This window comes from Columba livia, chromosome 3 (assembly GCF_036013475.1).
Source record: "Columba livia isolate bColLiv1 breed racing homer chromosome 3, bColLiv1.pat.W.v2, whole genome shotgun sequence".
In the NCBI taxonomy this organism is placed as follows: Eukaryota; Metazoa; Chordata; class Aves; order Columbiformes; family Columbidae; genus Columba; species Columba livia.
This window is the reverse complement of record NC_088604.1, coordinates 75,614,227-75,628,157: the sequence shown is the minus strand read 5'-3', so window position 1 is coordinate 75,628,157 and position 13,931 is coordinate 75,614,227. Positions and strand designations below refer to the sequence as shown.

Below are 13,931 nucleotides of genomic sequence, written 5' to 3'. Positions count from 1 at the left end.
ATCAAAAAATGATCTTTCCTCACATACCATAATAGATCCCATACCCTGACAGGTACTAATACCCATTAGTCTTTGAGGTGACCCAGAGAGCCTCTCTTGCTGACCCATCATGGTGGGTGTCAGCCTTGGACCAAAAGGCTCATGGCTGTCCTGGGACAGCACTGAGAGGAGGCAAGGCAGTGCTCTGTTTCTCTGACTGGGTTATAGGGTTATAGGTTCCTCTACATGCCAACTTTCCTCTGTTCTCCTTTGTGTGTGTGCAGACAAGCTTTTTATCATATAAACTGACAAAAATTGTTTTTTAAATGGACTAAATTCTTCACTGAGAGAGTGGGTGGTCACTGGAACAGGCTGCTCAGGGAAGTGGTCGCAGCACCAAGCTTGTCAGAGTTCAAGGAATGTCTGGATGGTGCTCTTAGTCATATGGTTTAGTTTTAGGTAGCCCTGTGAGGATCAAGGAGTTGGACTCAACGATCCCTATGGGTTCCTTTCAACTTGAGATATTCTGTGGTTCTATAAATATTTAGCACCATCAGAATAGTTATCTGAAACTATTATGAATTTTACAGGGCTCATCTTTCAGCACTCAGCAACCTGAAGCTTACAATCTTTTCATGACCACAGCTGCAGGTGATGGCATCAAACTGTGGGATTTAAGGACACTGAGGTAAGGCTGGATTACGTATTTTGGAACAAAAAAACCACGCTTCATCTTTATTCAGAATTGTCATACTTGCTGTGGTATAACAGTAGAAATTTGGATGTGGAATCAGATCTACGGTCAGGCCTTTAAAAAAGAAAGTTAAGGGCTAATTGGAACTTATTAATTTTACGAGATCAAACAAATGCTGGTTCCTCAATTGTAGTTGGTTATGTGGAAGCCATTAAATGGTTGATATTTATCAGCCATGTTTATCTACCTTTGGAGGTGTAATTGTATATATAAAATAGTATATTGAACTGAATGCTAACAATATTTCCAAACCAGCATGTCATCACGGCTAAAGGAGGTAAAATTTATGATCCAGCTTTTAGAAGACAAATGTAATTGTAACAATGTTATTACAAATCATGTAGGTAGTGTTATAAATTTGCATAATACATTAACATAAACTAAAGATAAAATGCTGCACTTTTCCTAAAAAACTTTCAGTATTGTACTTGGGAAAACTGTGGGACAAAGGGAGACAGTGACGAGGAGGGAACATTGCTCAGGAAATGAAATCCTCTGTGCAATCTCTGTTGTGCAGGCTAAAAGAATTATGTCTGAAAGAAAAGGGTTTGGACAGGAGGGTAATTTAATATTTTATTTGTGTATATCTGAACACAATTTTCCTAGTATGAATTTTTAAATTAGGAAATGCTTTATGAGCTTTTAATTTCCATTTTTCTGTGGTAAGAATACATTAAACCTATAGGGGGCATATATGTTCCTACTGAAAACATTGCTGTATTGCCTGCACCAAATTGCAGAAAGTAATGAAACTAGAGCCTGCTGGGGTTGGAATCTGTTACCTTCTTCTGTTTTTCTAATAAGCTACTCAAACTGTGTTGCTGAAGAGCAATGAAAAAGTAGAAAGTTTTTCACAGATCACTTATCTGTCTCTTTATTCCTAAAAACTAATATAAGTAGAGCAGGTGAATGGTAAAATAGTTAAAGTGTAAAATCTGGGCAATCAATTAAATGAATATGTCTTGGGTAGACGGGAATAATTTATGTATGTTCTTGCTCTATATTTAATTTGGCAAAGTTGATGTATTCTAGTGTCCACTGAGTTCTACTAGCCAAACTTCAAAAAAATAATTCAAGTCCTTAATGACACATATTTTAAGGGCACTTCTTAGGTATTATGTATATGTGTGCATTTGTTACACATTGCACAGTGACCAATGGCAGTAACCATTGTGGAGGAGAGACAGAGAAAGTAAATCATTATTTTTCACTTTCTAGTAGCTTTCAGGGGGAAAAAAAAAGAAAAGAAATTTTCTCTCGTTGCTCAGACCAGATATTGAATTTTCTGCATTTTAAAATCTATTCTTGAGTTCTTATAAGGAAGAAAACTGTTCACTTTTTCCTAATGCATTCACCAGCTGGTTTTCACATAAATAAATTTGAAATGGCTGAGTTTGGAAAGCTCTATCTTAACTTGGAACAAGTCTCCATTGAAGCGTTAGGTCTACTATACAGTCACATTGACTGAAAACTTTTGCTCTTTTTTTGTTTGTAGTTCTTGTCCAATCAAATCCACTCCATCCCTTGCACTGTTGGATGCTTACAGGAGAGATTAGATCCTAAACAATCTTATGGTAGTCCAGTACCTTTAATCTCTTAAAGTTGTTGATTTGTAAAGTCAGTGCATCATTTTTTACTGTGCTTTGAATGGTCCCTCTGGAGAGAGCTCTCTTCTCTCTTCCTCTTGTTTCTGCTTAGAGTTTGCCAGAATAGGGTTTGTTTAGTTAAGTCTTTGTCCAGTGTTCTTGAAATAGCAAAGGTAAGTTCACCTTCTTATTTATACTGTTTGTAGTGTTGTGGATAGTAACAGTAACTGCAAGTTCTCAACTTATTTTTTGATTTTGTTCTAAATATTTGACCTAGATATCCACAGTGTAAACTCTTTTTCTTAATCTGCTTGTTGTCCTGAACAAGTTCTACCCGTTGTAACTTTATTTAATAATGCTGTAAAGTACAAAATTCTGATTAAAGAAGGGAAAAAACCTCCAGCCTGGTGCTCTTGAAAGCTATAGTTGAAAGTAGGGCAAATAATTTTCAGAGTGACTCTGCAGAATTTCCTTTAAACCCTTAGTTGTCTTTTTTTTTTTTTATGGTTCCTTTTTTTTTTTTTTTTTTGTTATTCTTCTGACATGCATTCCTTTTCTCATAATTCACTGAGGAACCATACCAGGATGCTCAGGTTATTTTCTGATCTTTATTTTAAGTAAATCTTCAGAGATGCTGTCCTGGCCTTCAGTTTTATAGTTTTTAAATATATTGATTCTTTTTTTTCTGAATTCCACAAGAATTTTTCTGTTTAGTCTATACTATCAAACTACATTTTTTTCTAGTGAAAATTCATTTAACTTATCTTTTAGTTTGTTCTTGAAGTCGGTGAGAGTATTTTGCAGCTTCCATTTTCATCATTCTTACTGGATAAAGCTGTGAACCTGTCTGTCTCTTTCACTATTGGTGATCTGGAGGCATTACAAGCTTGCTTCAGAGAGTGCCAGAATGTCTTATGGGTTCCTCTGAAGGTGGTACAAGAAAAGGCATTTTAACTTTCTGATGTTGTCAGCCAGCCTCACACAGCCAGGTCATCTTGCCAGTAAATGAGGGAATCTCAGACACTGCTGTTTACTTCTGAATTTACTCAAGACTCCTGCTTCATTTGCTTTGAAACACATGGATTTGTAAAGTTTTATCTGAAGATTTTGAATATTTTTATACTTCTCCTACATTCTCCTCATTATAACTGTATCTAAGAAAAGCTCCAGCAAATCTATGAAGCAGACTTATGAATCAAAAAACAAGGAGTATTGATCTTTTTGGAGGAAGAACCAACTCTTGGCTACTCTTTTTCCAGGTTAGGATAATGAACGATGAGGTTTATGAATACATGCATTAGCGTAAAATAATGACCTTTGAGCAACTTCCAAGACATTGTAAAGAGCAATTTAATTCTATTGTCTAAAAGAATGTCTACTTGGACAACAAGTAAAAATACTTTCTATGGGGTCCAAGATGGAAGCAGTGAACACAGGAGTTAGACTGAGGGGCAATGGGAATCTGCATGAGAAGAACATTACCATTACCAGCTTCAGGATTACCAAGATGAAGTCAGGCAAACATTTAATGATCATGAGGTACAAAAGGTTGATGCATCCTTACATTTTCTGAAGGAGTCTAAATGTTCTTTAGGATCAAACATCGTAAACTTTTAATTGTCCATAAGACACAAGAAACTTTACCATTCTACCTCCTTATGCTGTCTCTCTATTGAATGCATTTTAGAGACATCACAACTCCTTCTGGAGTTGAGAATCAAGCAGTGATTCATAAGCATCTGTGCCTATTGTCTCCACCACTTAATTTTAATATTTTGGGAAAGTCTGGATTGGAATGACACAAGACGGCGAGTCCTGTAGATTGTCTAGGCTCGATATATCAGAAAATTCCAATACACTAAGCCTCCTTATCTGACAGTCCTACCTGTTTTTAATAACTATGTTCATGAATATATAAGGCAGTGAGAGACAGATATAGTTTGCCATCCCAGCACTGTAAAAACAATGCACAGAAAGAGTGTAGCAACTTAGAAATTAAGGAAAATTCCATTGCCTTACACAGTAAACATATAACAACCCAAAATGATAGACTAGACTAAATACCAGCTGTTTTAATATCTTCATATGTCACTTAAATTCCCCATGACAATTTTAAATACTGTTTTACCAGTCTGGATCCTTTTAATTTCTAATTTCCTCCCACTTGTAGATTAGATAATTTTATGCATTGAAACATTGATAAGAAAGGAAGTTTCATTCATTATGTTAGAAGGAAACTTCTCAGTTAGGGTGCATAGATCTGCAAAATGCACACTAAGGAATGCCTTGTAATGTTTTTCTTTTTTGTTTCTGCTCAAAAAAAAAAAGTGCTGGTAACTTGGTCCTGGTAATTATCAAGCATGTGATTAACATAGTTAATTAAAACTTAAAAGCTGCTTAATGTTTTAAGCAATGCTCCTAACTTGAAAGTAATTCCTTCCACTTCTGAAACAGGTAGTAACATAAATAGTATATACACAACTCTGGAGTGTGTTATACAAACAGATTAAGATAATTAGAGGTCAATACCTCTATGCAGAGGAGCCATGCACTGATAAATTTGTTAGTCAGTGGGCACAATTGGCATATGAGTATGCTGGTCATTCAAGCTAGGTGAATAACTGAAGGAAAATTATTGATTTTACAGAGGTTATCCCATATAAACTTTTTTGCAGGAGTGAAGAGCTGCTCAGGCCTTTTCATCTTCTAAGACAGGAAAAAACACTCTTGTTGAATAAGGTAGCAGGATGAACAATAACAGCTGAAGTTGGGAATTAATTTAGAAGGAAAGAATGGGAGAGTTGTGCTATGCTGTCAGATGTGCTCATTATCTACCCAGAAATGGGGAGAGCAGGGAATAGTTATTTCTGCCCAATTTAGAGGTCTGGGTTGTTACTATGGTAGGGGTGTGGAGGCAGATTACTGTTGCAGGTAATGTGATTGGCAGGGACAAGCCAACCACCACAATAACACCTTTGGAGCAGGAGCAGCCTGCCTCTGACTCACACTCTGAACAGTTGGGAAATAGAAGTTCGGCTGCTCTAATGTTGTTTGCTGCTGAAATAGCCATTCTTCATGTCTTCCTGGAAAAAAGGCAGTGCGTGCAGCAAAGATATTTGAAGAATATTGGACTACTTACGCATACTGAATTTCTTCTGCAGAATACTCAGGTGTGCGATAATGCTTTGATGCACGATCCCAGGCAAAATCAGTTTCACCCTCCTTCAGCCTTTGAAAAGATTTGCCAGCTGTCTTAAGATAGTTTTAGACATTAGGGTAAAATCTCCAACCAGTATTGTAATCCTGCGCAACTAGATCATAAGCTTCCTTGGCAAAGTATTTTAGTAGAATTCCTGCAGCCACATGGAACTCATCTATACAATTTCTAACAATCACCCTTTGAGAGCCTTCAGGTCAGACATGCAGTTTGAATGAATAGCCCTTCCGTTTTCAGATACTTTTCAGTTTGCATCTCCGCTGTGAACTAACTGCTTGACATCATCCTAAGCAAGAGACACATTTACACATACTTAGAATTTGACTAATTGTTGGTATCTTCTGAACATAAGGATCACATGATTTGCCATTTATTTATTTATTTATTTATTTATTTATTTATTTATTTAATCCCCTTGACCTTTGAGGGAAAGAGGGATAAAGCAGTGGCTGGAGTTCTTTTAAGTTTGGGACTAGGGATTCGTGAAAATATACAGGATGGGGAACATGTAGTCCCTGCTGGATGCTGTTGGTGAAAACATGCTGAGCTCCTATGTGAAGGGTTTGATGTGTGTTTAAAATGAAACTTGTGTACAGAACACCTAAGGCAGCTACTACTACTGTTAAGTTATATTCAGATTTCATAGAGCCTCAGTGGTTCTGCTGGTACTGAAGATCTTCTGAACAAACACCAAAGCACTGGAACAAAGTAATAAAATACAAGGAAAAGTGGTTAAAAACCAACCAACCAAACACACAATTTGGTTTGCAGTCAAGATATATGTTTAATGCAGCAAGTAGAAAGAAATGGACTTATTTGTGAGAGTATTCCCTGATTTATAAACACATGCACCATTTTGGTCTCTTTCTCTTACACCGACAGAAAACATTTTTTTTTTTTTTTTTTATATTCTACAAGTTGTTTGCAACATAAAAAATACATATTTTGGAATGTAGACTAAAAGCTGTATGATGGAGAACACAGGGAAAACTTGACTGTTTGCTGTCCCATGCAATTACCAGATGTTTGTCATGGTAACCCCTGAAAAGCTCTGACCAGAAAAGCATTCTTAAGAGGTTGGACAGCATGCCAGCTGGCCACGTAAAGCTTGTGATATCCAAAATAAATTTGATCACCACGTGTTGCTACATTTTTTTTTTTTAAGTCTGAAATAAGAGAACTCCTAGAAAAAGCTAAAGTTACAAAAAATAATATCTATGTATTCTAGAAAATTTGATCCACTTTTTTACTTTGCTGTGATACCTGGAGATATCTGGATTTAACAGATTGCATAACAAATTGTCTTCTACTGGATTCTGTGGAAAGTTTAATTGGAATCAGTTTTTTAAAATTTATTTTTAGAGCAGAATTTTGAGGGAGTGGGGAAGTACCTATACTTGTAGTAGAACATACATCCTAATAATGGAAAAGTTGAATAAGAAAACAATTAAGAAAATAGAATCCAGGATGTTAGTTACTACTGTGGCCATAATAGCACAAGGAAAAGTGGCACTGTCATATGATGCAGGTGCTGCTTTACATTGCCGTGTTATAGCAAGGAAAAGATCAGTGAAAGCCTTGGAATCCTGTTAGTTCTTGTGCGTCCATTCATAGGTAATTGAGTCACAGATGCAGAGGAGTAAAACTCTTTTCAAAGGAAGCTGTTTGCAGCTACTTATTAGGAGACTCTTCTGTGAAAACGAAACACCTCATTGATGAAGTTAGCTTTTACAGGCCCTGAGACTGAGGTCTTACACACTAAGAACTAGTGCTGATGGCCAGTGCTCTACTTAAGAAAGAATGGTGATCCTGAAGGCATACTCAGGAAAGAGAGAGGATATGTGAATTTTGTTTATTTTTCTCAAGAGGAAATTTTTGTCACAGGATGCCTTTGTATCTTACCAGTATAAGATTAAAAAGAAATGTTTTCTTCAAACATTTCTACAAACATTGTCTATGTGTGACAAAGAGGAAAGGCACTGAGGTCTGTATTTTTGGGGTGACTGTGAAATTCACAAACAATGCAACTGGGACCCTAGCAGAGACAAGAAAAAAGTGCTTGAGGCTCAGTTGTGGTAGACATCTATTCTACACAATGAATAATGTTCAGTAAGAGCCTGACTGAGGGCAAAATCTTGCAATGCCACATGTGACCATGAAGGGGAACAGCAGACAAACACATCATGTTTCATTTTTCTTTCTGTATGTTTAAGATATTTGAAGGAAAGACTTGCCCAAAGTTACAATAATGACCTTTGTAGGTCATCTTGTCCAAGTTCCCTGCTCAAGCAGGGTCACCTACAGGTGGTTGTACAGGACCATGTCCAGATGGCTTTTGAATATCTTAAAGGAGGGAGATTCTACAGCCTCTCTGGGCAACCTGTGCCAGTGCTCAGTCATTGTCACAGTAAAAATGTGTTTCCTGGTGTTCAGACAGAACTTCCTGTATTTCAGTTTTTGCCCATTGCCTCTTGTTCTGTTGCTGGGCATCACTGAAAAGAGCCTAGCTCTGTCATCTTTAAAGCCCACCTTCAGCTCATTGACGGTTGATGTCATTGTGAGGCCACTCTCAATTATCTTTGAAAGATCACGATGATCAGGAGAGGTGTCTGAGGACTGAATGAAAATAAATATCACTCCTATCTTCAAAAGGAGCAAGAAGGAGATCCCAGGGAACTATGGACTGGTCAGCCTCACCTGGATATCTGGGAAGGTGATAGAAACCATTTCTGGTGACTGAGCAGTGGCATGGGTTGCCCAGTGAGGATGTAAAGTTTTGCACTTGGAGATATTCAAAAGCTGTCTGGACATGGTCATCGGCAGCTGACTCTAGGTGAAGTTGGACGAGATGACTTCCAGAGGTGCCTTCCAACTGCAATCATTATATGAGTCCATGGAGGCTGTGGTATGGGAAGCATGTGCTACCCTTTATATTTTAAGTTACCACTGAAAAAGTAAAGTTATTTGAAAGTATAAATCAAAGATCTGTTCTGTGACTTGTCCTCCATTTCCTAACCTTTGGAGTCATATATGCACTTGGGAGGAGACTGAGCTAGCTAGAATTCTCCTTTACTGTTGATGGGAAATTTGAGTAGAGGCTGCTTATTAAATGGACAAAATGCAGCCATTGGTTTCTCTGAGTATTTATGCAAGAGCTTTGTGCAACCTGAATTTGAAGAATGTTTTTACATCTTAGTCACAGTAATTGACTGTCTTTATAAGTTACTTCTCTTTGAACTGTGGTGTTCTCTTAAATTGCATTGTTTACAACAGTTTTAGGGTAGAACTAGCCTGAAGTGAAAGGCTTGGTTACTGTATACTTAAAATGTCCATTGATATCAGTAGTTTTGTTATACAGAAATTCAGCCAAACATGTACTATCTGTGAAAGTTCAGAGTCAGGCTCTGTAAAATGATGCATTTTCATGCATTCAGAAGTGTCTTTTTTATGCTTTACTAAGTGAACACCATTGGATCCATCAAAAAGTACTGTTTTTGTTTAGGTATGCCTGTTTCACCTGAGTGAATGAAATCAACTACGCATTCAGTGCATTCTTAAATGTACATGAGTGTCTAAAACAGAACAATGTGGTATAAAAATTTAGAGATTTCTGCACATGGGTTCCGTCAATCGAATTAACACATCATATGTGATTTCACTGGCCAGGAAAAAGTGTATATCACAGGTGCTGGCAGGAAACGTTATTCTTTCAAATTTGTTCCTGGACCTAGCGTACATAAAAAAAGATTGTGTGACAACTGTATTATGGTGAAGTATATAATTTTGTTTTGTAAAGAGAAGGGCAGGTTGATAGGATTCATCATAAAGGCAAAGGTTTTGAAACGGTGCCTCATAGTTATAAAAATAAAACTCTGAAATGAGCTTAATAGTAGGCACCACAGATACTAATTTCTAAATGCTATTTATGTTTCTATCTTTGTAAACTAGATAATGCTAAAGCATGGTTTGGGGCATTGTCCTGGGGTAGTTTTATGTGTTTATTTTAGTTTTAGTAATTAATATTCTTTAATGTATTTTGGTTTAGTCAAAATCCTACTTCAGAGATATTTAAAACTCGATTTGTGGCTTTGTCTTAGTAAATATGTAGACTAAGAAAAATGGGTGAGACTTTAGCAGGACTTTGTGAAAATGGCAGTAAAAGATATAATTTTAGTTAGTCTTAAGACTGAAATTTCTCTGAAGGTGTGAACGTCGTTTTGAAGGACACAGCAGCCGCTGCTATCCATGTGGAATTGCAGTATCTCCCTGTGGACGATTTATAGCCAGTGGATCAGATGACAAATATGTAAGTAATGTTTTTGCTTGCTTTTCTCCCAAGCTATAGGAGGTACTCGTATTGTACACAAAGTAGTCTTTTTATGCATATTTCTAGGATTCAGCTTAATGTGCAAACCTGAGGTCTTTTTCGTACACTTCATTTATATGTAGCAGTTACATACAATTCTTGATCTATATGTTCTTTATTTTGCCTGAAAAAACCCTGAAAAACCAAATCTTAGTGCTCAAAGTAACTGTTGAAAGCTTGTTTCTAAAAGTTTTTGTAGTACTTGACTCTGAATTGTCACATGCTATCAAAGATGAGAAGAATGGTGTCCCCTGTTGCACAGTTTTCTGTAGTGTGTGCATATCTGACCACTAGAAACTAGGTATCAACTACGTATGAATTTCCTCTAGCTTGCAAATACAGGGTGGTTTCTTATGAACCATTCAGCTGAATCAAACCAAAAAGTCATTCAGCTGTAATTAGAACTTTAATATTACATGGTATCACTTTGTGTTTTTTTTCCTCTCCAGACAGGTTATCTTCTCATTCAATGTCAAGTGTATTTAAATTACTACACTTAACAAAGAGTCCTGAGTAAAAGTGTATTACTACCTTTTTGTGTATGAATCTAACTTTACTTCAATAAGTCCTCCATTGTTCGCACAATGTTTTTCTTGGTGTTTGCTAAGAGATCGATCATTGCTAGCTTGTTGTATCAGCCTTTGAAACCGGGCTGGGGTCAGGTTAATTGTAAACACTTCTTTTCAAAACAGCTGGGTAGGAAAGCTGTTTAACTTTCTTCTAGGTCTTTCTAGGTGACTCATCAGGACTATGACACAGGGTTTCTGGTCAGCTTAAAATTCAGAGGAATTTACTGTTGTGGCAAATTTTGAAATACTGTCTCCAATTGTGTGAAGGTTAGAGATTTTATTGGCAGATGGCTGGGGATTGGGCAATAGCTACTATGTTTTTGACATTTCCATGATAATTTATATTTTTCAAGTTTCTGATAATTTGCATTTCAAAATGTAGCTTGCAGTACAGAAGACAGGCTTTTTTGCTTTGTCTGTGAAACAAAATACATTTAGTATTGATCTCAACTCATGACATATGATATGAATATATTTAGTCAAGATTACTAATTAAGGATGATTTTGGATAGTATAAAAAGAGGTGCAGTCACAAGACATTTTGTCTTCCTTTTTACATTAAGGTTATTATTTGAAATTACTCCTGATACAAGAAAACAAAAGTATAAAGCATGATTTTGCCATTACACCAAATTCACGGCACATGGCTCCTCAACATAGGAAGCTGACTATCTGGACTGCATCCTGCTCCAGTTGGCATGTGGTCCCTGGTGGGAACAGTGCCAGTCAGTACTTTTTAGTGTGGCTCCTGGGTTGGAATTTAGCATAATTTGCATCGTATGTCTGTAGAGAACTTTCATTGTTCCTGTTGTTCCCTCAGGAAAACTGAGTCAAGTTTCGGACTCTTGTTACAACTGTACTGTTAGGACAAAATACAGTTTTGGTACGTTTTTAGGAGGCTTCTCTTTGAAATGTTGAGACTGGATATACTTTTGTGTTCCTTCTGAAAAAGAAAATTGAACATGACACTGAATGGTCCATTCATATTGTTAAACAAATAGCATCCTGGCAGATGTACTGATGTGCGACTGGAACAGTTTTAAGAATATCAAGAAGCGACATATTTTTGCAAATTGTATTCTATGAGGGAATGTCCATTGGAATTCAAAAAGCTGCATAAAAATTCAGCAGTGTGGATACAAAGTGTTGTCTTGAAGTAACACATTCTGGAAATAAGTTATGTAACTTTCCACTGACCAGCAACTGCATTGTCAATCATCTTGGAGATTAAATTATCAAGTGCAACGCTTGCACCCTTTGGTTAACATTTTTTGTTGTTGTTTTAAAGCCAAAAGAAGCAGAATTGGAATATAACTGAGAGATGTTAATCTTGAATTGCCTTTTATATTTCACAATATCTGAAGTGTTTGACAGAATATGTTTGATGCATCAATTAATATCAAGGTCAAAACCATATTTCTACAGGGCATAGAATCAGAAAACCAAAAAATGCTGTTGTAAAGAAAGAGATGAACATTCAGTCTGCCTTTTTCTATACTTACAAAGCATATGACATATTTCATATGAGAACAACTTGGTATAGCATCTGTGTGGCTGAAGTAGCCAGTTGATTTTATTTGAACTGCTTTTGTGTTAGTATGAGATTTTTACACACTGTAAACCATGGGTTGAAATTGTTCCCCGCTCTGATTACTCCAACTTCTTTAAGAGAACCTTTGTCAAGACCTGTGCAGGACCTGACAGTCTGATCAAAGCAGGTACCCACACTATCCTGTTTTTGAACTGTGATTATATTTTCCATAAGTCATTGTGGTTAGAAAGTGTAGTAAGTTAACACTTCTAATATCAACTCTTCTCTTTGTCTTCAGTAGCTTAAAGTCACAAGTGACATGGGTTGACTTTTTCTTAACAGAATACACATAATATTTTATGTTCTAACCATTTTACAAGTGGACAGTTTGAGGTTTCTGACTAACAGACAATATAATTAAACATGTTTAGATTTCTGTCTTCCTGGGCTCTGCACAAATATGTTTACCTAAATATTTGTTGATCAAAGAAATCTTAGTATAAAAGGAGAAAAATATCTGGGGAGCGTGAAATGCTACTTTTAAAAATAGAAATAGCTAAACTTCTCCTCTGCTCCATGTAGTTCTAGTTTGCTGATTTACTTCATGTCTAATTAGGTTCTTCATTTTTGTCTTTGAAGACCTTTAGGCTTGCTGAATAAATACCAAGTTTCAAGAAATAAAGTAGGGAATGCAGAAATAAAGAATTGGCTCTTTAATTGTTTTTGGATTAATTCTTGCTAGCTCTCTTTGAACTGTAGACTTTAAGGAGAACATTTTGATCTTAGTGCTGAAATGGAATTTACTAACATAAAACTGTCCATGTCAAATTTTAAAGCCTGAGCTCACAGTTCACACTGACTGACCCATATTGCAAACCCAGAGGTTTTTCAGCATAACAGGTTGGTACATCAATAGCAAAAATGCATGGGTGATGTATGAAGTAGTCTTCCATTTTATTTATGCCTTTAATCAAAGTGTAGGACTTTGCCTACTAACACTGTGTTTGAAACACATTCTAAATCCAGAATTAAGTTTATGCCTTCCAACTGTGAAGGCAGCAAATGTGGAGAGAATAAGAAGATTGTTTCTTCTTCTTCAGAGGGCATCAACACCAAAAGTAAGAGAGGACAGGAAAAGGCAATCTGATGCTTATGCATAGCACCAGAGTACTAACCACTTGTTAATCCCTGAATGTTAACATTTATGCAAAACTGACTTTAAAGTAAATTCCCATCATGCAGTTGATGCTGGAAACATACTGGTCAGGGAGCATATCCAAAGCATTCTACAAACCTGTGAATGGTGGCTGGATGCAAACCTGGACCTATTGGTGTTTGCAAACTCTGTTTTCAGATACACCTTATTGTTAGGGACACCTTATTTTGAAATAGTTACACAGGTTAATATTCTGAATAGAATGTCAGTACTGCTAAGCAGTATACATTAGTATTTTGCTACCCGATATTTATTTAGTCATAAAATTCACTGTCTCAAATCATGTAATACCTTTATGACTTCCTTTGTTGGATTAGACTAAGAACTTTATTTGATAAGGACACAAAAAGTATGTATTATGTAACAGAACTCAGTTTTATTTCTATCTATTCTTACATCAAGATGGATAGCTTTAAAAATAGTATTTCTTATTTTCTCAGTCTGAAGTGCATTCAAAATGCCATGCTGCTGTCTGTTAAACTCATCATCTACTTTACTCAGCCACATATATTTTGGCTTTGAGAAACCATAGTGAAAAGAACTCTATAATTTGAAGTAGTTTAATTTTTAAAGTGTTTCCCCATATTTTCTCTAGATACGAATTGCACTCTACTGGTGTAGAGTGAGTAACTGCTCTTTAGTTTGAATAAGGAGTTTGAACACCACTTCTTGAAGCACATATCCCAATTCCTCCCATTTACTGTGCTTTGATT

General features: G+C 36.4%; 1 protein-coding gene across 3 annotated transcripts in view; it reads left to right on the top strand.

Moving 5' to 3' along the window:
• The window catches only part of WDR27 (WD repeat domain 27), a 131,573-nt gene that overhangs the window by 39,428 nt on the left and 78,214 nt on the right, over positions 1-13,931 (top strand). For all 3 annotated transcript variants that reach the window (XM_021296077.2, XM_065057685.1, XM_021296075.2), the window contains exons 21-22: positions 570-667; positions 9,740-9,842. In XM_021296077.2, coding sequence (XP_021151752.2) covers positions 570-667; positions 9,740-9,842 — 201 coding nt within the window. The remainder of the gene's footprint in view (positions 1-569; positions 668-9,739; positions 9,843-13,931) is intronic.